General features: G+C 36.2%; 1 protein-coding gene across 3 annotated transcripts in view; it reads left to right on the top strand.

Annotated features, from left to right (window-relative positions):
- thada (THADA armadillo repeat containing) overlaps window positions 1-25,952 on the top strand; it is a 112,355-nt gene that overhangs the window by 51,614 nt on the left and 34,789 nt on the right. For all 3 annotated transcript variants that reach the window (XM_079635711.1, XM_079635709.1, XM_079635710.1), the window contains exons 28-29: window positions 2,398-2,529; window positions 20,073-20,241. In XM_079635711.1, the coding sequence (XP_079491837.1) occupies window positions 2,398-2,529; window positions 20,073-20,241 (301 nt within the window). The remainder of the gene's footprint in view (window positions 1-2,397; window positions 2,530-20,072; window positions 20,242-25,952) is intronic.

Raw genomic sequence — 25,952 nt, forward strand, 5'->3', positions numbered from 1 at the left:
TATCACATCTTCCTCTTCACAATACCTCATAGATTTTCTATAGGGTTAAGGTCAGGCGAGTTTGCTGGCCAATTAAGAACAGGGATACCATGGTCCTTAAACCAGGTACTGGTAGCTTTGGCACTGTGTGCAGGTGCCAAGTCCTGTTGGAAAATGAAATCTGCATCTCCATAAAATTGGTCAGCAGCAGGAAGCATGAAGTGCTCTAAAACTTCCTGGTAGATGGCTGCGTTGACCTTGGACCTCAGAAAACACAGTGGACCAACACCAGCCGATGACATGGCACCCCAAACCATCACTGACTGTGGAAACTTTACACTGGACTTCAAGTAACGTGGATTCTGTGCCTCTCCTCTCTTCCTCCAGACTCTGGAACCTTGATTTCCAAATGAGATGCAAAATTTGCTCTCATCAGAAAAGAGGACTTTGGTCCACTGTGCTTTATTAAATGCAGAGTCAACGCAGCCGTCTACAAGGACATTTTCACAGCACTTCATGCTTCCTTCATTTTCCAGCAGGATTTGCAGCTGCCCACACTGCCAAAAGAACCAAAACCTGGTTCATTGACCATGGTATTACTGTATAATTACTGTGTGATTTCATGTAATTTTCTAATTTTCTAGGATTTTGATTTCGTGGGTTTCATAACCTGTAAGCCATAATCATCAAAATTATAACAAGTAAAGTCTTAAATATCTCACTATGCATGTAATGAGTCTATATAATATATTAGTTTCACCTGTTAAGTTGAATTCTTTAAATAAATCAACTTTTTGAGGATATTCTAATTATATGACCAGCACTTGTGTGTATATATGTATGTATGTGTGTGTATGTATATATATATATATATATATATATATATATATATATATATATATAGCCCCTCTGGAGTAAACCGTGATGAAACTCAGTTCAGTTCTTGTATAATAGTGTCAATGCAGGCAGATCGATATTATTGTTGAATATTAAATTAAATGTAATGTCCCCAACTAAGCAAGCCAAGCCAATGGCAACAAAGGTGGAAAAAATTTAAGTTAGTATCAAATTTTCCATGATCTTTTGACATAAGAGGTAAGGGTATAAAAAGGCAATATATAGTTGATGTATTGTAAACGATATGATTTGCAAAATAGAGTTAGTTTTATCCAAGGCTCTGCTATGTATAAGGTATAATTCAAAAATGGAAAAAAAGGTCTGCACTCTAAAATACTTTATTAAAAACAGGAGATAAAGATTATACTAACGTTTCTGCTCTTTGCCTTCGTCAGTGTGACAATTTCACTTTTTTTTAATAGAAAGCACTCTACAGGTCTTCAAGTGATCGTGATCATAGTTAAACAATCAAATAATTACTCCATAGACTGCAGTTTAAGTCCATATGGAACAGTAAATAATGATTAAATACAATGTTGGGAACAATTACACATCAGGAAAAAAATGCCATATATAATTATTTAAAAAGAATTATAGAATTAATCATTTTTATAAAAAAATAATTAAAAAATCCTGACAATTTTATTTTTTACATATAAAAGCAAGCTTGTACAGTCAACTTAAACCAAGCTTATACAGTCAAATAAACCGTTCATGGACTGATATGTAATTGAAGAATGACAGTGTGACAACATCATAATTCTGTTTACACAAAAAAAAACTTAAGTCATCCTTTGTCAGTTATAACTGGTAATTACTTAAAGTACTTAAACTTTTTTTGCCATAACTAAGACTTATAAAGCATATGTAATACTCATAAATGTTTCATATTTTTGGCAAATGTTTCAACTAATGTAACAAGATATTTTTCAACATTGGGAGATTTTAAATCAACCCCACACATGAAATGGAGGTGACGTTGAAAATTATTTCAATATACAAAACTGTTCAAAAGAGGGTCAAAACAGGATACAAAATGGCTTATTACTTCTACACTAAAATGTTTTTAATGAAAAGATCTTCATAACATTATAAGTGGACCTCAGAGAAAATTATATTGAAAAAAATGCAGTTCATGACCCCTTTAAGCAAGTTATACTAGTTAAATAAGTTTGGAAAAGAAGTTATGAAGTCATATACAAGTGAGTCAGGTAGGTTCGTTCATTAAGTTATAGGCCCAAAAGTGACAAAATGTTATTCTAAAGTTAGAAAACTTATGCCGTTTTATACAGGTAAGTAAGGATAGTTCTGTTAGTTCTGAATGTCTTTTTTGGTTGCGTTAGTAAAGTTGGAAGTTATCTTGTCAGTTAAGGTAGTCAGAAACATTTACATTTTCGGATTATTTACGCATGACTTTTGACTTGTAAATAAGTTAGTAAGTAACAAGTTACTAGTCAACACTAGTCAAGTATTTTAGGAAAGTAAGTTAATGTAATGCACTTCTCTATGTTTTTTTTTCAGTGATTCAGGGCAGGTGAAACTGCACCCCAGTCTTTTCTTGTTGTTGTTGGTTCTGGGTCGTCTCTACCCGTCTCCAATGGATGGTTCATCATCTCCTCTGGGTTTAGCTCCCTTTATGCCCTTAATCATCAGGTAAGTGTAGACATTTTGATCACTTTTTTAAATGCAGTGCTGGACAAGAGATGAGCTGCTCTGAAAATAAAATATTGGTTTAATTCAGCTGACTATTTCTAAACCCTCTGGTGTCACAGGCTGCTTCCTTTGCATATCATCCCATCCTTCAACTCAGTCCATCCTTTCCTGTAATAGATTTTTCCTCTGACTCCACATTTTCTCTTCTCTTATCATTTGTAATGCTGTAGACGTGCTACTGCCATTGCTGTGTCCGTTCACACGTTTGTTTCATTATTTAGACAAAGTCGGAAAAATATTATTGGAACATATTCTGCAAGTACCTGTAGTGGAATCCACACACACACACACACACACACACACACACACACACACACACACACACACACACACACACACACACACACACACACACACACACACACACACACACACACACACACACACACAGACAGAGTGAGTGAGGGATATGTCTCAGTCATGATCCCAGAGCCAGGAGTAATCATTTCCACTCCCATTTGTGTCACAGAACATTGTGTTCCTCCAGCTGGGAAGCAATAGATCTATTCGGATGAAAGAAACAATAGCAGGATGGTGTTTGTTTTGGCTCAAAATAAGGGTGGAGAAGTCTTGCTCCCACTGCTGCTTCTGATAACACAGCTCCTGACTCTGTGTGCTACACACATGACCGACACCATTGGAAATCTCATTTAGAACTCTGTATGTTGATTTGCACTTTGCAGTTTCCTCTGCTTTTTCTGGTGAAACGATACAATTACATATAGGCTCTGTTCCAAACCCTAGTGAGCTGCCTTCATAGGTGCTAACCCCACTAAATTACAAGCGTGAAACGCTCCTTTACCCAAGGATAAAAGCAGGGTTTAGAACAATGATAATCCGGGGTTAAGCACAGTGTGAAAAGCACTTTTATCTAGCACACATTTTCTGCCTATGTAGAGTTTTCCAGTTTGGATGCTGCCTTATAAATCACCTGCCTATGTAGACAGTAGACTGCAAACTCTCTAGGTTTAGAATATAGCCATAATTCATCAGGATTTGTCTTTTTTTACAAATAAGAGGGTGACCTACTATGTAGACATAGACAAGCTCCATCCTCAGTCTATTTATACAAAGGATGGTACATTCATATGCTACATTATTATAATACCATGAGCACATTAAAGGCCCCCTAAAATAAAATAAAAACTTTATATAAAAAAAAAGTTTTTTAGCTTTTAAAATGAATATTTTAGCCTTAAGGTTATGAATAAGCTGGTGTGTTCCAAATCAATGACACAATTTGCATTTAGGAGATGTAAGCATTCAAAACTCACTTTCGCTAAAATGGATCACGGATTTTTAAGACATCATCGCGGACTTCAGCTTCTCATCACATCTTCTGTCCAATCAAATGCATAGTTTCTAGAATCTAAAGCGTCCCGGTCCCGCCCCCTTTGCTATAAATACCACCTGGCCAAAGCGACCGTTGACACGTCACGGAGCAATATGGGTTGGAGATGTGTGTTCGGTTGCTCAAACTAGAGATGCTCCGATCAGCATTTTTGGGGCCGATCACCGATTAACGATCACCAAAATCATGATCTGCCGATTGCCGATCACTGCCGATCACAGAATGGCAGAGTTTGCACCATTTGTAGAAATGAAACTACTGGTAACTATGAGGTGGCAAGAACAATTTTTTCGGGAACAACCAACTATGAAAAACACCCAAAAACCAGTAGGTTGTGTATCAGACAAAAATCCATGAAAGAACTTTTGTAAGTCAAATTTGAGACCGTTTTAAGACATTTTAAGATCATAAAGATTGAAATTTAAGACCTACACGACGCATTAACCAGCAAATAACAAATAAAATTAGCATCAATATGCACTTTTTGTTTACATAAGCATTAAAATAATAACATCAATTATGGCTAGATTTTAAAAGTGTCTTGCAACATGTTATCTACTAATATGTACAAGTGCAAATAAAGTTTTGACAAAAAAGGTTTTATAAAAAGATAAACCTCATATTTGAGCCTTTAAATAATTTTCTTATAAAAGAATGAGTCAAAAAAAGATAAATTACTGACATTTACAATGCACATTAGCTTATCTTTTATTATTAATAGTAAAATTCGGTCCGATTTTCCCGTGGCGTCTGTCGTTGCTATGCAACCATGCACTGCGCTCTCCACAACGAGAAAGAAGTTTTAGTAGCTTTTGCGGTTATTTCTTTATCTCGCTGCGCGTGGAAAAAACGGCCGCATCACTTCTATAATGAGCGCGCTTGCCGCACGCCTACATTTATAATAACAAAGTTGAGCGCGCAAAAGACGCGATATGTGAACGGCCCTTTGGCGAGCTCCCTCCAGTCAGGCCGCGAGCGCCGTGTTGGAGACCCCTGCTCTACAGCTCCGCTTTTTAGGCTACGACTACTTTTTTGCTACTTTGTAATGACTTTCTGCGGCCAGCGTTTCTGGAAATGACTTTAAAAAAACTTCCAGACGGGAGAAGGAGAACCAATGTTGCCACTGGCAAGCTCCGGTCTGCTGTTGTGTGCCCGTGCGCCGCGCATGCAGGTGGAAAAAGAATCGCGCGAGTAATTTACGTCACGTGATCGGCTTTTTTGATCGGCGCTTTTGGGGTTCGCCGATCAAGCAATTTTTAGCCAATATCGGCCGATCAATCGGAGCATCACTAGCTCAAACGCTAGAGTTTTATTCCGTTTTTCAACTGTATGTTGGTTAAGGATTAAATGGCTAGAATGTATTCACACCTCTACTATTGAATCCAACATATTATCAGCGCTTGGCTTCGCTTCCATGGTGCTGTCAATTACGAATTGTAGTCTGTGAGGTAAACTAAATGCTATTGGTTATTTGAAAAGGGGGAGGAGCCATTCAATATGTTTCAGCCTTAGCTTCCTGTTTCAGTGGAAATTACGTCAACGCATCTTACAAAGCTGTGCGTTCCTAGGCACTTCAGTGGGCCTTTAACTTGTGGTTGCTGATGTTTACAAATCAACACCAAAAAGTTGTTGAATATGAAACTGAAGTTTGTTGTTACTCTAATTCACATGCAAAGAGTTTACCTTATCATAATTCAGAGAATTATTTCAGTTCTACCAAAAATGTTGTGATATTTTTTGATTGTGATATACATTAAGTCAATTAAAATGTCTCTGGTGTTAAATACAACGCTGTCACATGTGAATCTCATTCATTAAATCATTACCAGGTGTCGCAAAAGGACAGTAAGCCTGGAATTGTGAAATTTTAATTTGTAAATGAAGAGAAAATGATGCATTAAATTACTACTAATAATAATATAGAATTGTAATATTTAAATTTGACTAATTATTTATCATATAAATGCTTAAAGGGCTAGTTGAATGAAAATGCAGTCATCATTTACTCACTATAATACAATGTGTATTTATATTATATATATTTATACATATTGTAAAATATAGACCTTTGGTTTTTTTCTGCATGTTATGTACATTAATAGTTGTCCTCTTCAAAAAAGGACAGACCATGAATATAGTACATGCGTGATCTGTTGAAATGCATGGTGTTTTATTAGCAAAATATTAAATGTAAATTTCAAACATTTGTGAAAAATAAAAAGGCTACTACTTTAAATGTTCCCATGCAAAGTAAACCACCTTTCTTTATTTTATAGCAACAATATAACAACAAAGTTTTCAATTATATAAATACTGCAGACCTGTTAAATATGTTTAAAAAAAAACTGTCCTGATATTTACTTTGCTGCCAATTTTCTGCCGACTGCAACAGTCAGATCTAACCCATTGGAAAGGCAAGGGTTGACTGCTACTCACAAAACTGCGCTTTGATACATTTGTCTGATAACTTGGAGAAGTATGTGGTTAGTGCCACTTTAGCGGTCAAAGGCTGCAAATGCATTTGCTGCCGAAACGGCGCCAGAAAAATACTTATTCTGCTTGAGTACAAATATCTTGATATTAACTGATATGATGAAGATCCAGTGGAAGAGAACTTCATTTGAAACTGATGAGCTCAGCACATTAGGTAATAGTCACATGAGCATATTCTGTACAGGTTTGTGAATGTGCACAACTGTCGCTGGCTGCTTTTCGTTTGGTGAACAAAAGCTTTCAGCACTTTCCCCTCTGTGACATTATTCTCACCAGTGTTGTACAGAGTTGTATCTGTATTTTTAATTATCTGTGCTTTTGTGGGTATTTAACTAGTGAGAGTGTTTGTTTTAGTTGAAACTTGCTTCAGTTGTTTTGGCTTACATGTGATGAGCTGTTGTGGCCTGTTTACTAAATGGAAGAGCTGTTATTAAATGTTTAGTTATATATCATCAATATTCATTTAATATTAATAAACATTAGTTGTGTTAAGTTCCTTGTTAAGGAATCAAAATTATATGTGCAATTAACTGACATGGATATACATCATACACTAGGAAGTGTATATATAAGATACTGGTAAGAAGTGAATATCTGTAACTAAGTATAACAATTTCTCCAACACTTTATGGACTTAATCTTACATGTGAGACTTTACAAAGATTTGTTGGGTTACTGATATTTAAGAGTTTCAGTAAAGAAAATAGAAAATCTAAAAAATCTAGTTTGATATGCATGTGCTTGTGTTACTATAAATTTACTTTTTGTATTCACATTGGTTTTATTTGATATAAAAAAAAAAGCCTTAAAAAAATGCAATATGGTGAAACCAAGTAGAAAAGTAATAGCATATTTTCCTCCTTTCACATTGAATACACTATATATAATGATATAATAATTACAATTTTATTTTGCATTGCAACTGTAAAATTACAGTGCTAATATTTCATTTGTTCATTTTCTTTATTTTGATTTAAAACCATCGGGATTTATTTTGAGCCACTCGGAGACCCTGCAAACACCGGCACATAATGAGCTGCTCATGTGCAAGAAAAGAGTTTTGTACTTCAATCTGAAACATGCAGCGCACATATTTATTTAATTTATTCATAGCCTTTATGATTTGATAATCGCACTCAGCCATAACATGGTTTCAGTTTTATTGTGACTAATTGTGCAGGCCTAGAATACACATTTACTTTTTCATTTAAGCACTTTTGTCTTCAAGTTTTCCAAGTAAGAATATTTTTACAAATATAAACAAATATTTTATGATAAATATCATTAAAGGACAAGTTTGGTATTTTACACTTAAAGCCCTGTTTTCAGATCGTTTCTGATGAAATAGAACTGTTAAGATAAAAATGTGGACATGCTGCTGTCCCGAGAATTTTCGGTTTCTTTCGCTTTCCCCCCACCTCCACAATGGCTGCATACAACAAATTAAATTTTCGTTTACAAAGACGTGAAACTCACCGAGTGGTCAGGGGTGTTCACTGATATGCTCACACAAAAATCGCTGCAAAAGAGGCTTTCCAACAGGTTTTATCGTAGTTTTTGTCCAACTCCGTTGACTTGTATTGGATGTGCTGTGAGGTACAAGTCAATGGAGTTGGACAAAAACTACGATCCAGTGCACCTATGCAGCCACTGTGGAGGTGGGGGGAAAACGAAAGAAACCGAAAATTCTCGGGACAGCAGCATGTGTCCACATTTTAATCTTAATCGTTGTTTTTCATCAGAAACGATCTGAAAACAGGGCTTTAAGTGTAAAATACCAAACTTGTCCTTTAAGCTTTTACAACCTAAACTAATCCTATTTTGAGTAAAGTTTTTAAATATCTTCAATATTTTAGCGGATTCACTGTTTTTTAAAACTTTTTTTTTTTTATGAGATAAATATCAGTGTTGCAAGTGTCCTGATATCATAGTGACTTTATTGCTTTAACAGTGTTAAACATTTATTTAATTGAATTATGAAAGCTCTAGATTGCTTGTGTGTAAGTGTCTGTATGGTATCATTAGTGTGTTATGAGCCCTTGTGTGTGTGCAACAGACATCTGGAGCAGAGCAGAGGTGTGGAGGGGCTGGAGAAAGGACTAGTTCAAGGCCTTGGGGCTGGAACACAGATAACACAGATCAAGCTCTCGACTCTCATGCACCCTGAATGTGTGACAGCTAGTGCCTAACCACCACAAATAACAGACTCACGCAAGACCACCTCTCTTTCATTAAACCTTGTCATATCAAGATATTATGGATGGATTTTCTAACAGTCAAGGGATGACAGGAGGGTCAGACCTCATGGATAGATGAACAGATTAATGGAAGGATCCTAGTCAACAGTTCAGCCTTTCTCGATGCAGTCACGCAAGGGTTAAGGGACTAGAGGATTGGGGTCTGCCTGGTTCTTGTCAGTGGAAGTATGCAGGCACATTCACTCAAATGAAGCCCACATGTATAAGATGTTAAATATAGCTCTGTTCTGGCTGCCTCGGCCCCCTCCTCTCCCCTAGGCGTGTATTTGTGTGTGTCTGGGTGTCCGGTGTTGATCAGGCCTCTTTACAATAACACAAGGGTTCTCAGCAAAACACTCGAGGAATCTGTGCTGTTAATTATTGTGCTGGTTGACATACGAGGCAACCCATTATTAGTTACCTGAGTAGACTGTGATTCTGTTACACAATCAGTGCTGAATTCTTCTTTCAGGGTTGTTTTCAGTAGACCCACAGTGTTGTCAGCGCAGTTATAAATCATAGAGATCTGATATGCTGGGCGCACTATGAATTTGTGTTGTGTGCCTAACCCTTGAAAACCTTGTCTTTGTGACGGGATAAATATGTTAAGATCCAGTCTGTGGAATATTTTTACTACAACAAGTTAACATTCCAAGAAAGTAAATTATATAAGTAGTACTTATCTTTATTGCAATCATTCCATTTTATGGAAATGAATTCTGCACAAAAACGTAGAGCAATAAAAAATTTATATTTTAGGTGTGCGTCAGGCAGCCTTATCAGTGGCTCGAGATGCAATGATGATGTATGTTAGTTGCGTTTAATGTTTTTGTTGGTCTATCCAGTTGAACCTTCTAGATGTGCTGCTGCATTGTTCATCCTCAGGAGACAAGCCAAAAGTGTTTGTTTTTTCCTAACTGAAATTACGCATTTTAAATCAGAATATAATTAGAATATTAGTAATTAGGCAAAACATTCTAATTTAGTTTTTTAGCCATTTTGACAGCCCTAATCTCTATCAGTGTGCGGCCTCACAGAACCGATCATCAGAGAAGCCCAACTTCAGCTAAATTAACTGGGATGACCCGAGATTTTGGACGAAAATCTGAACAGAAATTGTTACTGTAAAAGATGTGATAAAACAAAATTTGGTATAGATAAAGCTGTCTACATATCTGAAATGATCCAGGTTTTATCTAATTTAATTTAAACCCTGTGTGATGATGTCTAGTTGGATAATTATAAAAAAATTTAGAATGCACATTATATTTTCAATCCACTGGTTACCATTTACAACATTGCGTGTAAAAACATAGGTCGATTTTCTATCGACAGCAACGGGCTGAATGAAAATGCAAATTCACTCTCAGACAGTAGATGGCGCTTATGGAACAGCAGAAGTAGAACCGTTTCCTCCACTTAATTTAGTTTCATATTATTATAGAAGTTTTTATATTCAAATACATCTGAAATATACCCTTACCAGATTAGAGTTTCCCTACTTTGAAAACCCATTGGTTACACGCTAAGCAAACATGGGTTTGCACAATCTCTATAAGCATCAGGAAACCCTGATGCTAAAACTAGGTCAGTACACATTTAGGCAGGGCTGTACGTTAACTTTTACTTTAACGTTTACTTTTTTAACATAACACTGTTGCTACAGAGGTTGAAAGATTTCTAGCACATCTCTCTGAAAACAACCACAAGTAAAAGTAGATAAAAATACAATAAAATACATATATAAAAAATTATATTAATAATAATTATTATTATTATAAAACCAGAAAACTGCAGGGTGACCTATAACTATAAATCATTATAATATGTGATGGTAATTTCTATATTTTTGTCAGGAAATCTTATGCAACCACTGAGAGAAAAAAAAATCTACTGTACACTTTACATTGGAGAAAAAAAAATGTCTTTCCTTTTTTTTTACCTAAAATAATAGGATGTTGTGAACATTAGTGAGTATACACATGTATTGTAAGGTCTGTTGCTTTTATTCTCGAGCAGGAGTGTGCCTATGAGACGCATTTCATGGTCATGGATAAATAAAAATGAGCATGAATCAAAAATGTAAAAACGCATTTAAAAATAATACGTACACAAAACTGAAACAAATGCAAAGTTATCAGAATAGCAAACAACATAAAAAATAAGTGAATAAAAAATGTAAAAGTCTAATCAAAACTTAACACATTTTAAAAATATTTTGCACAAAACTGAAACATGAATTCAAAGTTATTCAAATTGAATGCAAAATCATATTTTAATGTTTTGTACACTTATGCTGTTTTTCCCTTCGATCTTGTTTTCACATTCTACTCTTGCATTTAAAATAAAGATACATCCATTGTGAAAAGAAGAAGCGTGTGAATAGCTTGCATGGTTGTGAAGGAAATGGCATGCTGAAGCTGGCAAGTCTGGTCTTGGGGAAATGCCAAACAAGGGTTGAGGACTTGCTTAAGTGTGCCAAATAACCTTGACTGAAAGGCTGTCAGCCACAGGCATGTCCAGAACATATGTAAGTGGTTGGCTGGAAATTGCTTACATCTATAGTAGATTGTGCCAGGCACATATGCATGAGGAGTGCATCAGATCCACAATGTCACACCACTGGTCTTCCAAGATGGAAATTCCTAAAACGTGTTCCCAAGAGGGATTTGGTGGGGTCTGCAATTAAGGATCTAATTTGGTTATGAATAACTGAAATTAGTTTTCTAATGCTGTATGTGTGACTGTTTGGTCAAGTCAAGTCATCTTCATTAATATAGCGCTTGTTTCAAAGCGGCTTTACAGAGATAAACGGATAATTTAAGGTAACAGAGATTGTTTTGGCTTTATAGCGGTTCTTGAATAAAGATATTTTCCAGCTAAAGTTAGTTTTGATTGATTCACTTCCGTCGAAAGGATAATTTGTTATTAAATTAGAGGCCGCTAAGACGACACCGTTCTCTCTACACAGACTTTAAAAGCGAACCTGTGATAAACACTGATGGCGCTCACGTGCGCATTAAGAATGAATTCTATAGTTGTGTGTTTGAATATATGTGCGCAGGTTTGTAATTCGTTACAAACCAAGCCTTAACAAACTACTTATCTGGCCTTAACATTTTGATACAGAATTTTATCTCTTCGGGGTAGATGCCATTCTTCTTATGATGTAACGAGTACATCAGGATTTAAGAGAAGTGTTCCCAGTTCTGGCTGACCTAATCTATGCAGCCTAGCATTGAGTTATAGAAGTCCATAATGTGTTATGTGTATGCTAGGCCGAAGTGATGTGTCTTAAATCTAGCTTTGAACTGACAGAGTGTGTCTGCTTCCCGGACAATGTTAGGAAGACTGTTCCAAGTTTTGGTGCTAAATAGGAAAAGGATCTACCGCCAGCAGTCGATTTTGATATTCTAGGTATTATCAACTGGCCGGAATTTTGAGATCGCAATAGATGTGAAGGACTATAATGCGTTAAGAGCTCGCTCAAGTACTGCGGAGCTAAACCATTTAGTGCTTTGTAAGTAATCAGCAATATTTTAAAATGTATACGATGTTTAATAGGCAGCCAATGCAGTGTTGACAGAACGGGGCCAATATGGTCATACTTCCTGGTTCTGGTAAGAACTCAAGCTGCTGCGTTTTGAACTAGCTGTAGTTTGTTTATTAAGCGTGCAGGGCAACCACCCAGTAGAACATTACAATAATCTAGCCTTGAGGTCATGAAGCCATGAACTAATTGTTCCGCATTTTGTCAATGAGAGCATATGGCTTAATTTAGATATATTTTTTAATTGGAAAATGCGGTTTTACAGATACTAGACACGTGACTTTCAAAAGAAAGATTGGTATCAAAGAGCTAATAGTGCTGTAGTGGGTAGCAGATATTGCTTAAAAAGATTAGTACCCCTTTCTAGTATAGAACCATTCATTTTGGTGGGGCCATTGACAGATCAAATGCATGATCAAAACTGGATAGAGAGAACAGGTATTTGAAAAGAGTGGGTGAATGAAAATTCAAACAAACTAAGCTATTTTAATAGCGTTACAGAGCCAGAGTGTTTACATTTTATGGTGGAATCAACCTACAAATAATATAATAGTTGTCTTGCATATGATTCACAGGAAAAAGGAGGCTGCCCTGAATTCCTGTTTGTAAAGCCAACATTTTCCACACTAGAATAATATAGTAATGATTGTGTTGGTAATGATGAAGCTGGCAATGGCCAACATCCTCTTCCCAGTTGTATAAACTTAAGCCGCGGAAGCCTCTGTTAAGAAGAGTGTGTTATTTTTTTAAAGAACTGACTTAAAGTTATGACCAGTTTTTTAAAGAGGAAAAAAAATAGATGACTAAATTGCAAGTCAGAGAAGACTCTCACAGGACCTCAAATGGGTTGTAAGAAGAAGACTGGTGGACTGGGCCCCACTGTTAGTTCCAGCAGACTGATAATTCGGATGTTATTGTGCCAGGTATAAGACACGAGGTCAGTGTATTTAGCTAACAGCTTAGCATTTCTGTCATTCAAAAAAGCACAGTGTGTTTCCAGTGCAAGCATGCGTTTATCTAATACATTGGCATTGGGTTCCTAGAAGCATTCTTTTGGATGTGGTCTATATTTATCTCTAACATGTAGCTTATCTTTGTTTGAAGGCTACTTTGTTGACGTCTCTGTTAGTGTCATCTCCACTGTTAGCTTTGGTTCTCTACTGCTACTTTTAGTTCCTTGTTTCGATGATGCTCGCAAAAGGCAAAACATGTTATGGGGCTTTAAAAGGTTTAATAATAAATGAATAAGTGTCTATGTTTTGCGTTTACTCAATAAAGACGTCTTTTCATGCTTGCATTTTTTTCAAATTTATATTAATAATATTTCATTATTATTTTTAATTATTGTCATATATTTTTTACATTGCCTTTTAACTGCATTAAATGACTGTAAACCTTTGGTAAGATTTAAAAAACGTAAAGGATTTAAATGTAAGGCTATAACAGTTGTTTGTTGACATTATTTTTGCCACTTATGTGGCCGAGATGACGCCATCTGAAAAGCAGTGTTATTTTAGTATTATTAAAAGCTATAATAATATTTATTACTTTAACTATATTAAACTAGGTTTTCGTTTGTTATTCATATATTTATATTTTATTTCTGTTTTAATCACCGAAAACTGTCAAACATATTAACATTTTATTGCTTAGTTTCTCTGAACATTTAGTCCAGTTAAACCTTCCCTTTTCAGATCTGCCTTAATCCAAATAAAAACCGATAGATAAAACAGAGTTTCCGTTTCATCGCAACTTTAAAGAAAAGATTTCTAATTCCTGTCGACTTTAAACTTGTTTTAGGTGGAGCAACATGCAGCTCAGAAAAAAATCAAGTGCGTTTATACACTGATGTGCTTTCTGGAGCATGTGATGGAACTGCATGTACTCTTTCTCATTTCATTTCTCCGGTGCGCCTCAAGAGCCAGACGAACTTGAATAAACAAGTTGTGTTATGGCGCTCTCGCCAGGTGCTGTCCAACGCCATCTCTGCCTGTTGTTTTTGAGCCAGACTAAGATTAGGTTTGTTTGGTGCTTGCAGACTGCCGAGTCATACTCGGGGAAACTGTACCACCGTGCCTAATAAGAGCCAGATGGCCTTTGAGCCGTAATGGCGGGTCGAGACTGAGAAAGCCCCCTGGAGATGACTCGCCTCAGACTGCTATGTTTCTAAAATTACACCCTTCCAAACTGTCATTTCCTCTCCAAAGACTTTTAATGGGACAAATTAGCACTGATAGTTAACATATGAGGCCAGAAAGGGGGAACAGTGCAGACTTTGACGGTCATTGGATCGAAATATGTTTCTGAGATGCTTATGCTGTATGTATTTAATTTTCCAGTTCTTTATTTAGATTAATGAAACAGTTCACCAAATCTGTATGACCTCCTTTCATCTGTGGCACAGAAAAGACAAAATTGTAATGATGCACTGACCATAGGGTCCCCTCAGGTCCTTAAAAGTTAAAGGCATTTCAAATTGTTAATCTTAAATGTTAAGAGGTCTTAAATTTGGGGATGGAAAAACAATAATCAGAGAAATGGCCTAATGTGATTATTAACTTTCAAAAGGCGATGATTTAAATAAATGTTAGTGCTGCGCATTCAACGTCAAAATGCTGGGCTGTTGCACGTGATTTCAGAGCAGTTTGCAATCAATAAATACTGTGAATTTATGCCAAGCGATTGCTTATGGTCCACTTTTGATGAGTTATGATAATATTTACTTTCTATATTTTAATATTGTAATATGTTGTAAATGGTTGTAACAGTGTATATATTTAATCTAGCTCATCTGAATGAGTAGCTGGAAGTAGTAAAGCAAAGACATTTACAAATAAGAGTCCTTGTGTATTTTGGGCTTGTTTATAATTAAAAGTCCCTCATTATGCACACTTTTTTCTGGATATCATTGGTATTTTGGTGCTAACACAACTGTAACAACTGTAGCTGGCAGTTAAACCCCATCATTGTACCCCATCATAGGAAGGAAAACTAAGAACATTATTTAACACATTCAGTGTAAAGATTGAACTAGTTTTAACACAATACTTGTATTATTATTTTCTTTATTTAAACACATTATCTGCAAAATCTGTATGACCTCTAAATTGTATATATCAATTGATATACTACTATATAAATTAGTTTCAATGGATATGTACATTTATTTACACTATAAAAAATGTATAAACGCAACACTTTTGTTTTTGCCCCCATTTTCCATGAGCTGAACACCTGATCAACTCTATGCGAAGGAGATGTGTTGCACTGCGTGAGGCAAATGGTGGTCACAACAGATATACTGATTGGTTTTCGGACCCACCCCTAATACAGTAAAACTGCACATTTTAGAGTGGCCAGCCTAAGGCACACCTGTGCAATAATCATGCTGTCTAATCAGCATCTTGTTATGCCACACCTGTGAGGTGGATGGATTATCTCGGCAAAGGAGAAGTGCTCACTAACACAGATTTAGACAGATTTGTGAACAATATTTGAAATAAATAGGCCTTTTGTGTACATAGATAAAAGTCTTATCTTTGAGTTCAGCTCATGAATAATGGGGGCAAAAACTAAAGTGTTGCGTTTATAATTTTGTTCAGTGTATTTTGAGATTGTATGGGTTTGCTCAGTATGTTGTGCAGTTTTTTTGATACTGTATTTGCTTATACATTATTCAGGTTTGGAACATAACATCAGGTTTAGTTAATAATTTTTGGGTGAACTATTACTTTAAAGCTACAATATGTATTTGTTTTCGACGCTAGGGGTCTCTCTCTCTCTCTAACCTCTTACAATAACAAAGGTGTAGGTTGATGATGCAGTTATAAGCGGAATCATGGAACTTGCTGTCATGCTGATGGATCTAATAATGTTTATGGATGAGTGAAAACATTCATGTTTTTAACATGACTGTGGTATGAAGCAGGGTGTGATTGCTAATGAGAGACGATATCAGCGCCACACGTGAGTCCTGCAGATATAAAGGAATGAGGACCTTTAATTCTACCGCATTACCCGCAAGTGCTGAATTACTACTCACACAGGTCAGTTTATTTGTTTAAACTAGTGAGGTAATGCATCGCTGTTTCACTTGGTCTAACGTATATCATACTAAACAGAATCAAATTATAACTTTCAACACACTTAAATACTATGTATTAGTTTGTTGGCTGTATGAGACTAGCAGTAAGCTAGATCAACATTAAAATAAAAAGTTGTGAAGCTCTGTCAAGCCGAAATTTGCCGCGAAGCTCTCTGCATCTCGAAAACGCCACGCCGATATAGGCGATATTGATCCTAAATTTAGCTCTCCTTTTGTCCCAAAGTCTGCTTGCCATGGTCCATAATGTTTGAACGAAACAACAGCATGCCACTAAACATTACGCAGTTGTCCACATCTGTCGCCATGGTTACTGTGGCAGTACAAGTGGAAACCAGGGATAACGCGGATATTACATAAGTGACAAGGGACTATTTAAAATTGTGAATTTCTCTGAATTTACTAATTATTGGAAACATTTAGGATAATGTAAGTACATAATTGAAAGAAATATATAACACTGTACAAGTGGGGGTTTTGGGGCTAATTTGATACAAAATTCGTACATATTGTACCTTTAATGCAGAAAAGAAAAGGTGAACGCAACATGTTAGGCTATTTTTGTGTGTCTCGTATATTTACAGCCATAAATAGGTCTCTGTCCTTGCGTCATGTGACCAGCTGTGTCTTTGGACTGTTGTCATGCTGTGAATGCTGAAGGCAACATGTATGTCATGGGGTTAATGGGGATGTCTGTATGTTGGTGCAATTTAAACCCAGCAGGTGAAGGTTCACATGTCTGGCTGTCTGTTGCTGGCGTCGCCTGCTTTCTTTCTGTCCCATTTAGAGTGTGTGTACAGCACATATACCAGTGGTCATCAGACAGTTATTTATGACATGCCCCACCGTCTCTTCCTATATTATCATGTGCCATGTGTATGTATCCTGTTAAATGCACTGCCTAAAATGAATGCAATGAATGACCTACACGTTAGCAAGAGTTCCAAGACTTATTTCTGTGGAGCATAAAAAGATATTTTGACAAATGTCTGTTTTTTGGGGGGAATTATACTTTTAAATGTGAAACTAAAACCGCCAGTACATGGCAGCAAATCATTGCCTTAACGAGTGAGTCATTCATTCAACGTGAATACCTTCAGTTACAAAAAAATCAAGTGTTGCTCAGAGATGCGCAATGGCTCTACTGTGGATTTGTTTGGAACTATTTTCGTTGGTAAAAAAAAAAAAAAAAAATGTCACCTGATATTAAGTTCTAGTTTATTGACCTGTTGTATAAAATCAATATCATATTTGCAATCGTGCTGATATTCGAGAAAACAGCATACGCTTGCTTGTGCGGTATTGCTTAAGTATGTCCTGTTATAAATGTTAAAAACAAGAACACACCGACATTGTTTTGCCCCATATCTTGAGGTTTGGGGGCATTTTTATTAATTTTGTTAGCATTTTTGCTCACATTGGTTTTGATTTCTCCATGGGAATCTGCCTCACACACAGACAGATTGCACAAGCCTCAACTGGCGCAACCTTATTACGTCAAAACATTATCCATTTTGCATTTTTTTTATTTCTGTCCTTGGTGTGTAATGGCAGGGCAGGGCTCTTTTTCGAGCTCAAGCCGGCCTGTTGTGAGGCCCGTTTCAAGTGAAACGGATGAAATATAGCAAAGGCCGCTACTGCCCAGATCAGAAAAATGTCAAATCTCAGTGCCTTTAACGCAGACAAAATTTAATACTGCTTCAGAGCAGTATTTGAGGCTAACCGCATCCCATCATTCATCATGTTCTGGAACTCGCATACACTGACATCGTGAGAATGTTCTAGTGTAAGTTGAATTGGCTATTACATATAATTTGGTAGTAAAATGTTGCACTTTTATTGGTACAAAGATGAGTATGTGTATTTTGTAAAATGTTTGCAACTGCTATTTATCATTTAATTAGAAGCTATACAATTATTAAATTGTGTTGTCTGTTACATAGGAACTAATAGAAGTTGCAAAGTACTAGCAAAGTATTGAAAATCAAAATGTGTAAAACTTTACTTGCATTTTTATAACACTATGTTTGTAAGTGTGGCCCATTGGATAATCAAATTGTTCTACACACTCTTGCGGTCTTCACAGGTTACAGGTGCTCTTCATGACTATTTCAAGAATCAAAGAGGTGCTTGACTATTCAAGTTCTGACAGTATGAATGTTGTCAATGTGACACCCATGTGTTTAAGATGGTTGCGCAAGTGCCATATCATGTACTCAAGTGTTTTAACTTGTCTCTTTCCCATAGTTAAATGTAATTTAAAGTTTAATTTGTTATGACATGGGTTTCATTAGCCTCCCCAGACATTGTTGTCCTTCAGATTAGCGTGTCCCTTTCAGAAACCATATGACATTTATGGTTTGAGGTCAGTAATGTCAGTGAGCTGTGCTCTCTATCTGCAGTTAGGTCTTGGAGGGAATGGAAATGTTAACACAAACTCATACCTCCATGCTCGCTCTCGTCTGCTGTCAGCTGATCCCAATCACAGCTTCCCAAGTCTAGCTAAAGTTTATTTGTTGTTTCTATCTGTTCATCTGTTGAACATCCATTCATTTATCTACAGGCATGATCGCTACATCATTTTTCTTTTTCTCTTTTTCCTGCCCCCCTCTGTTTGATGGATGGATATTTTCTATTCCGTGTCTCTGGAGTTTCTGGGGGGAGTTTCCAGAACTTTTTAGATTTAGTGCTTGTAAAGCAGTCATCTCAGTCATCAGGGGTCTGCTCTGGAAATGAATTGACCAAGTCTGCGGCCCTCCACTCTACTACCAGTCTAAAAGAGTTCTGTACAACTTCCAGGAATCTATAAAAATGACATTTTCATAGGCCTAGAGCATCAAAGTTTGAACACTTGAATGACTTTGTGTTTCTCATGACTTTTTAAAGTCCTTCTGATATTATACTTTAAAGACTTTTAATTGGCTAGACTTTAAAGCTTTTGCTCATGTTGAGATGTTTGATGTTTAGTAAGAAGCTATACAATTTGCCTATGTATCAATTTATTTGCAAAATAAGAACTTTCAGTACAGTTCAAACATTCTTTTTTTTTTTAAGAAATTAATACTTTTATTCACAAAGGATGCATTCAATTGATCAAAAGTGGCAGAAGTGGACTTTATATTTATCAAAGAATCCTGGAAAAATGTTTTATGGTTTCCACAAAAATTAAGCAGAACTACAAAATAACTTTTTAATGTTAATAATAGAATATAATGTTTCTTGAACACCAAAAGAATAGAATAGAATAGAATAGAATAGAATAGAATAGAATAGAATAGAATAGAATAGAATAGAATAGAATAGAATAGAATAGAATAGAATAGAATAGAAGGATCATGTGACACCAGAGTGGAGTAATTATGCTGAAATTGTAGCTTTGCCCTCACAAAAAAAAGACATTTTACAATGTATTAAAACAGAAAAGAGTTATTTTAAATTGTAAAATTTTACATTAATGTTTTAACTGTGTACAGTTATTTTACTGTTTACAGTACATGTGAACTCTCAATGCTGTTTTAAAGCAATGCTTCACCTCATGAAGTTGAAGGAATGAGTGCACAGTTATAATCTTAAACTCTCAAGAAGATGCAGTATGAGAGTTTAATTCCTAAAAAACTTCTCACTCTTTCACCAGAACCTCCTCAAAATATATTTCTTACCATGCCATGCAGTTACTCTGAGTTGAAGAGTTCATGAAGCAGCTGAAATATAATTGTGAACCTGTTGTCCGTTGTACTGTGGTTTTCTTAGGTGTGGTCGGTCAGCAGTGTACCGCACACGTGAAATGGCTGCGAGAGCCCTGGTTCCTTTCGTTCTGGTGACTCAAGTTCCCTCCACTATCCAAACTCTACTGGAGGAGCTGCCTGAAGTACCTGGACCAGGAATCCAACAAAACCACATCCACGGAACATTGCTTCAGGTGTGTGAATCCTCCCTAGTCACATGCACTGTACAGCAATCCATTAAGTTGTGTACCATTACATAAGCAGCATCTACAAGAGTATAAAGTATTGGAGAAAAAAAGTGTTTTTTAAATGATTCATTATAAATTAGGGACTGTTTGTTATTTATTTAAGGGGCCACCGGAGGAGTTTTGAGATCTATAATCAAAAAAGGCTTGACCCTCCCTTCGCCAGCAAAAAAATTTTCTATGACCCTCCAAAATGATTGTGAAAAAAGGGATGACCCTCCCCGATCATTTATTGATTACTTCTGTACTGGTTTGCGCTTGGCAAAGATGTTCAGATATCTTTATGCCTCTACACCAAACGTTCATTAAAAGACTCCTGCACACCCGCCTTTTTCAAACTGGCGCAGCGCTGACTCGCGGTAGAAAATGCATGATTTGATTTGTTAAACATGAGGATTATCCGTATGGCATGGCCGCTCACTCTAACGTTAACCTAGATAATTGTTCGCTATTCTTAGGCGCATAACCAAGTGTGTGTGCGCAGTGTGGAGCGCGCACTGCATGACATGGAGGCGCCGATGCGATTTGCATTTTCCTATCAACAGTGGAAACAACTTAAAATACTCTTTTTCTGGCCATACAGAAAATAATAATGCATCAGTCGCAATAATTGTATTTGTGTAAACTCACAATAACAAGAAAACGTTTTGCTTTTGTAAAATAAAATAAAACAATCAGGGCGCGCTTTGGTCTCCGTGAACTGTAGCGCGTCAAAAAAAAGAAAGAAGCAGAAACATATCGTAGGATATAGCATACTAGCCTCGAATATATGAGAAAAATATCTATATAAAGCTTGATATGTCCACTTTTAAACGAAAAAAAATCTAATCGAAAGCAAATATCATCTGATTATGTAATCCGTATGAAAGATGCATTTCTCTTAGGCGCACTTTACAGCGGATATGTATGGAGACATGTTTGCAGCGGACACTGATTTAAAAAAATTGTTTATTAATAAACAATTAAAATGCATCGTTCGTTATTTTTAAAGACATTATTATCATTAGCCTGCTTTTGCGGCAAGATTACATGCGCTTGAGCGCAGAATGGGCTATATCCCTCCATGCAGTATTTAAGCAGAAATTAACGTGCGACGTAGTCAAATATTTAGTAGGCTATATGGCAACTATACATTTACTATATTTGACATTATTTAATTATTAATAAGTATCCAGCTCTTTACATTAAATTTGTTGAATTAACAATTAGTTAATGAACTAATAAAATAATAGAACAAAGATTAAATTAAGATGCTAACTATAATTCTATTTAACATGACTTGTTCCACCACGCAAATGACTGTTTTTAAGGTGACAATCTGTTACACATTTGAAGATTTACTGTATCTTGAAGATTGTTGTATTGTGTTATCTTCTGTTATAACATTTCGTTAATTAAAAAAATAAGCACATAATGTTGTTCAAATGTTCTGTTAGATGGTCTGTGTTGACTACTTTTTTAATTTTGTATAATAATATATCTAATAAAGATATATTAACAAAAAAATTGTATATAGGCTATTATATATAAAACACTGCAACACGCATCACTGCAGATGAGCCAACGTGCAAACTATTTGAAGAATTGAAGATAGGATTTAAATCCGTTTTGCAAAAACGCATTTATGCGACCACACCAGGTGTAAATGGAATCGTTTTGATAAATCAGATCCGATCTGAGAAAACGCATGCAAGTGGCCTGGTGTAAACAGCCCCTATGTAGCACGCGTTATTTGTGTTTGTTTTCAGACATAACAGTTGTTTTATACTTGTGCGATATCACAAGTATCATTTTTGATCGTGGATGTTTTAATGTCTCCACATTAAAGCAGCGGTAGAGTTACACTCACAGGACACTGCTTGTGATTCGCAATCACAAAAGTTGATTATTTGCTCGAGCTTTAAAGCTTTGCCGGGTAAGCATTTCATTGGCGTTCTGTTCTAACATGATTCACTATTTCTGAGCGCGCGCGCACTTTCAAACAAACAGCGCCAAGCTGGACTTGATCTTTCGCGTCTGATTTTTGTTGGGTCAGACCCATCTGCAGCTATGGGGGGACCGAGACTGAGAGAGCTACATGGAAAAATATGCACAAAACTAGCCACTTTGAAAGTTTGTTGTTTTCATGAATACAAAAGTTGGGTGACCCTCCCCCTAGACTAAAAAAAGTTGGATGACCCTCCCCTCAACAAAGAATAAAAAGGCATGACCCTCCCCTATTTTCCTCCGGTGGCCCATTCCATAAATACCGAACGGTCCCTTAGCTTTAAATTGTCCAATATGCTATTTTCTGAAAAATGCTGATACCTGAATTATTCTCCTTTGAAACATATTCGTACATGTTCGTCTTAACTTCATTGCAAGTGTGTTGTTGTTGTTGTTATTTTTGCAGAAATGTTTGTTAATGGAAAAACTTGTATTGTTGGTACACCCAGCAAACGATGGGGGCAAGCAAGGGAAACAATATTTAAAAATGTTGCATGCTCGACTCAAACTTGCGTCACCCATATTAACGCCACGGCTCAATGTGTGTCAGCATTTTTGCTAACCACTAAGCCATGCCTCTGACATAATATATATTCTTTGATAGACATGGATAACTGAACCCCAAAGGGAAATTTATGTGATAAAACAGCATCACCATAAAACCTAGAAGCTCAAGAGATAATTGTGGATAGAGTCAGTGAGATGTTGTAGTTTGGACACTAAAGCAGGTTTCTGTGCATGAAACTGGAATTCCATCCATCCATCCATCCATCCATCCAGTCAGTAATGGCTAACAATAGGCTACTACTTAATTGTTTCAAAAGATAAGATATGTAGGGGTCACACGTCACCTTTTTGTAGTCGTTCTTTACCCTCTTAAAATGTTTCCACAATCTGAATTGAATCTGAATTCCACAAGAATCTGCCTCACACACAGACTCTGGCACAAGCCTCAACTGACGCAACCTTATGAAGTCAATGCATTATTCATTATCCATATCAATCATCATTTACTCTGAATAAGATCAGAATCATTCTCACCCAAAAAGATTTTTTGTTGGTAAAGTTTCAGTGCTTCTTTATTTTTTTTGTAATTGATGTTTTAATCATGCTACTCGTCTCATCGGGCAAGTAAAAAAATAATTAAAGGATGCAAGATATATCGGCCACCATATCGGAATCGACCGATGTATGTTAATTTTTTATGTTATAGTTATCGGCCCGATAAGAAAATGTGGGCGATATATTAAAGCCGATAAATAATGGATTATTACCTTCAGCTGAGACACTTCAGATGCACACTGTTTGCCATGATGGTTTTGAATTGCTTGAAATATGATTGGAATCACTTTTAAAAAAAGAAGAAGAGGAAAATACAGTTAAGTACCACATGCACAGCGCAAGTATGTCATGTTGGCTACATAAAAGAATATTATAATTTTGTGCTTGGGACATGGCTTTTAATGGTGAGACTTTTGTTTTGTTTTATCAGGCTCTCAAAAATGATATAAAATTTTGAATTTTAATCGGCCAATATATCGGCTTTCAAATATAATGAATTATCGGTATCGGACAACATTTTCATATCGGTGCATCCCTATTTTTTTCCAGGACAAGCAGACAAACGTCAATGTTAAGCACTAAGAGACTTTTCAAGAACATGAAAAAAAATGTTCTGACCCCAAAACATTTTTAACGGTAGTGATATTTCTATATATACACTATTTTGTATTTGTATTTTTTATAAAATGTATTGGTAACACTTTGTTTTGGTAATACACTTTAGATATTCTACTAAGTAGCTTTGCAACTACATGCCACCTTATTCTACTAACCTGAACCCTAGTCTGCTTATACTCCACTGAGAGTTAGTTCTAGTTGACATAGTTGCAAAGTTTTTTATTTAAAAATGCAGTGCTATTTTATTTTTGATTTATATCCTGTTTGCACTGTAAAAGACCATTAAACAAGCATGTATCTAAAATAAATAAAAATATAATAGCATGAACTATGAAAGAGACAACAAAAGAAAGGGAAATGGATAGTGAAAGGGCTCTTTATTTTCCTGTATTTATGTTGTCGATTTCGATTCACTGAGTCACAGTGACTCTCTCGTGACTCTTTGAATATGGAAATTATGGATGTTTGTGTGTACGACCAGATTAGGAACAGATAACAGACTTGTCCATGTGTGTGATGGGGGACTGGGGAGTGGGGGTGGATTATGGTGTGAAGTATGTTCAGATCAGCTAGTGATAATGTAACGTTTTTTTATTGGAGAACTGCCCTCATGCTGCTATCTGATGCGAATACCTGAACTGCATGCAGGAGTGGTGTACGTGTGCGCCGCAGCATCAGCTAAGAGATGACACTGCCTATGCATGGCTTTGTTTTTGTGTCTGCGTTTGTTATAAAATCCTTAAAGGCATAGTTCACCCCACATGTTTTATTTTGTCATCATTTACTCACTCTCATGTCGTTCAAAACCCATAAGACTTAACACATTTTCAGAATTTTCATGTGTTTGTGATCTCTTTAAACTGGAGTGAGTCTTTATGTGCTGTGAGAGTGGCAAAAAATAACTACAATATTCTAGACTTTGCTTTTTTCCTTTAGAAAATGTGAATGGGACTTGCAGAACTTAACACCACGTATAATGTTGGTTGGTTGCTAGGGAATTTCTTTTCAGTTGCTAAGGTGTTCTGAGTGCTATTTCTAGGATGTTCTCAGTGGTTTCTAGGCCATTGTTATGTGGTTGGTACGGTGTTTAAGATGTTTACTGGGCGGTATCATCATGGCAAACATGGCTGGTTGCCTAAACTGCTTAGACTAGTCTTAATTAAACTACTACTACTCTAATTAAATATTTGCTCAGTTATCACCAAAGATCTCTCTATTTTGCTGTAGATCATTACACCGTGCAGCCTCAGAAGTTTATCCGAAACTGCAGCCTATGACACACTATATGAGATAAAATGATAGATTCTTGCATCCCATTGTGGTTTATGAATCATCATGACACCCTACATCAAACAGATTGTGCCGAAATGATATCGTGTATTCTGACGCCGTCATAATAATGGTATCTCTGTAGTACAAATGATTCATTAACTTTCATTTGGACACTACTGACCATAAGCAAATTTTACAGTGTGTTTGTTTGAGCCGAAAACAGAAATGGCAAGAGAAAGTAAAAAAAAAAAAAAAGTGTGAGTGGGAGGAATAGATGTTGTCTCGAGCCTGAATTAAAGACTTTTTGTTTTTGTTGAAATGGATATGTGTAAGCTTACATAAAAATAGCTTCTCTGTATGTACACCTTCCTTAACACAACACACCCGCAATCGTTGATTTGCATTTCACAGTGTTGATACCAGAATGAAATGAAGAAGTGTGTCAGCACAGTGTTTCAAAAGTGCCATTTTGATTACAAAACCAGCTCTGCTGAGTAAAACGCTTGAACCCAGCAAAGTTCACTTAAAAACCTCTGTTGACACAACTGACTGGTTCCCTTTAGACGCCGGCTAATGAGGGAAACAGATTGAGCAGCACTAACCTAACCTGACACAGCTTCTTCTTCTTCTTTTTTTTCCTAAAAAGCCCTAGGTAACATCCAGGTTCCACGGGGAAATGAATCCACTGTGTGTTTTGAAAACATTAAATCAGATCAGCAGAC

This window comes from Phoxinus phoxinus (genome assembly GCF_949152265.1).
Source record: "Phoxinus phoxinus genome assembly, chromosome: 14".
Classification (NCBI taxonomy): domain Eukaryota; kingdom Metazoa; phylum Chordata; class Actinopteri; order Cypriniformes; family Leuciscidae; genus Phoxinus; species Phoxinus phoxinus.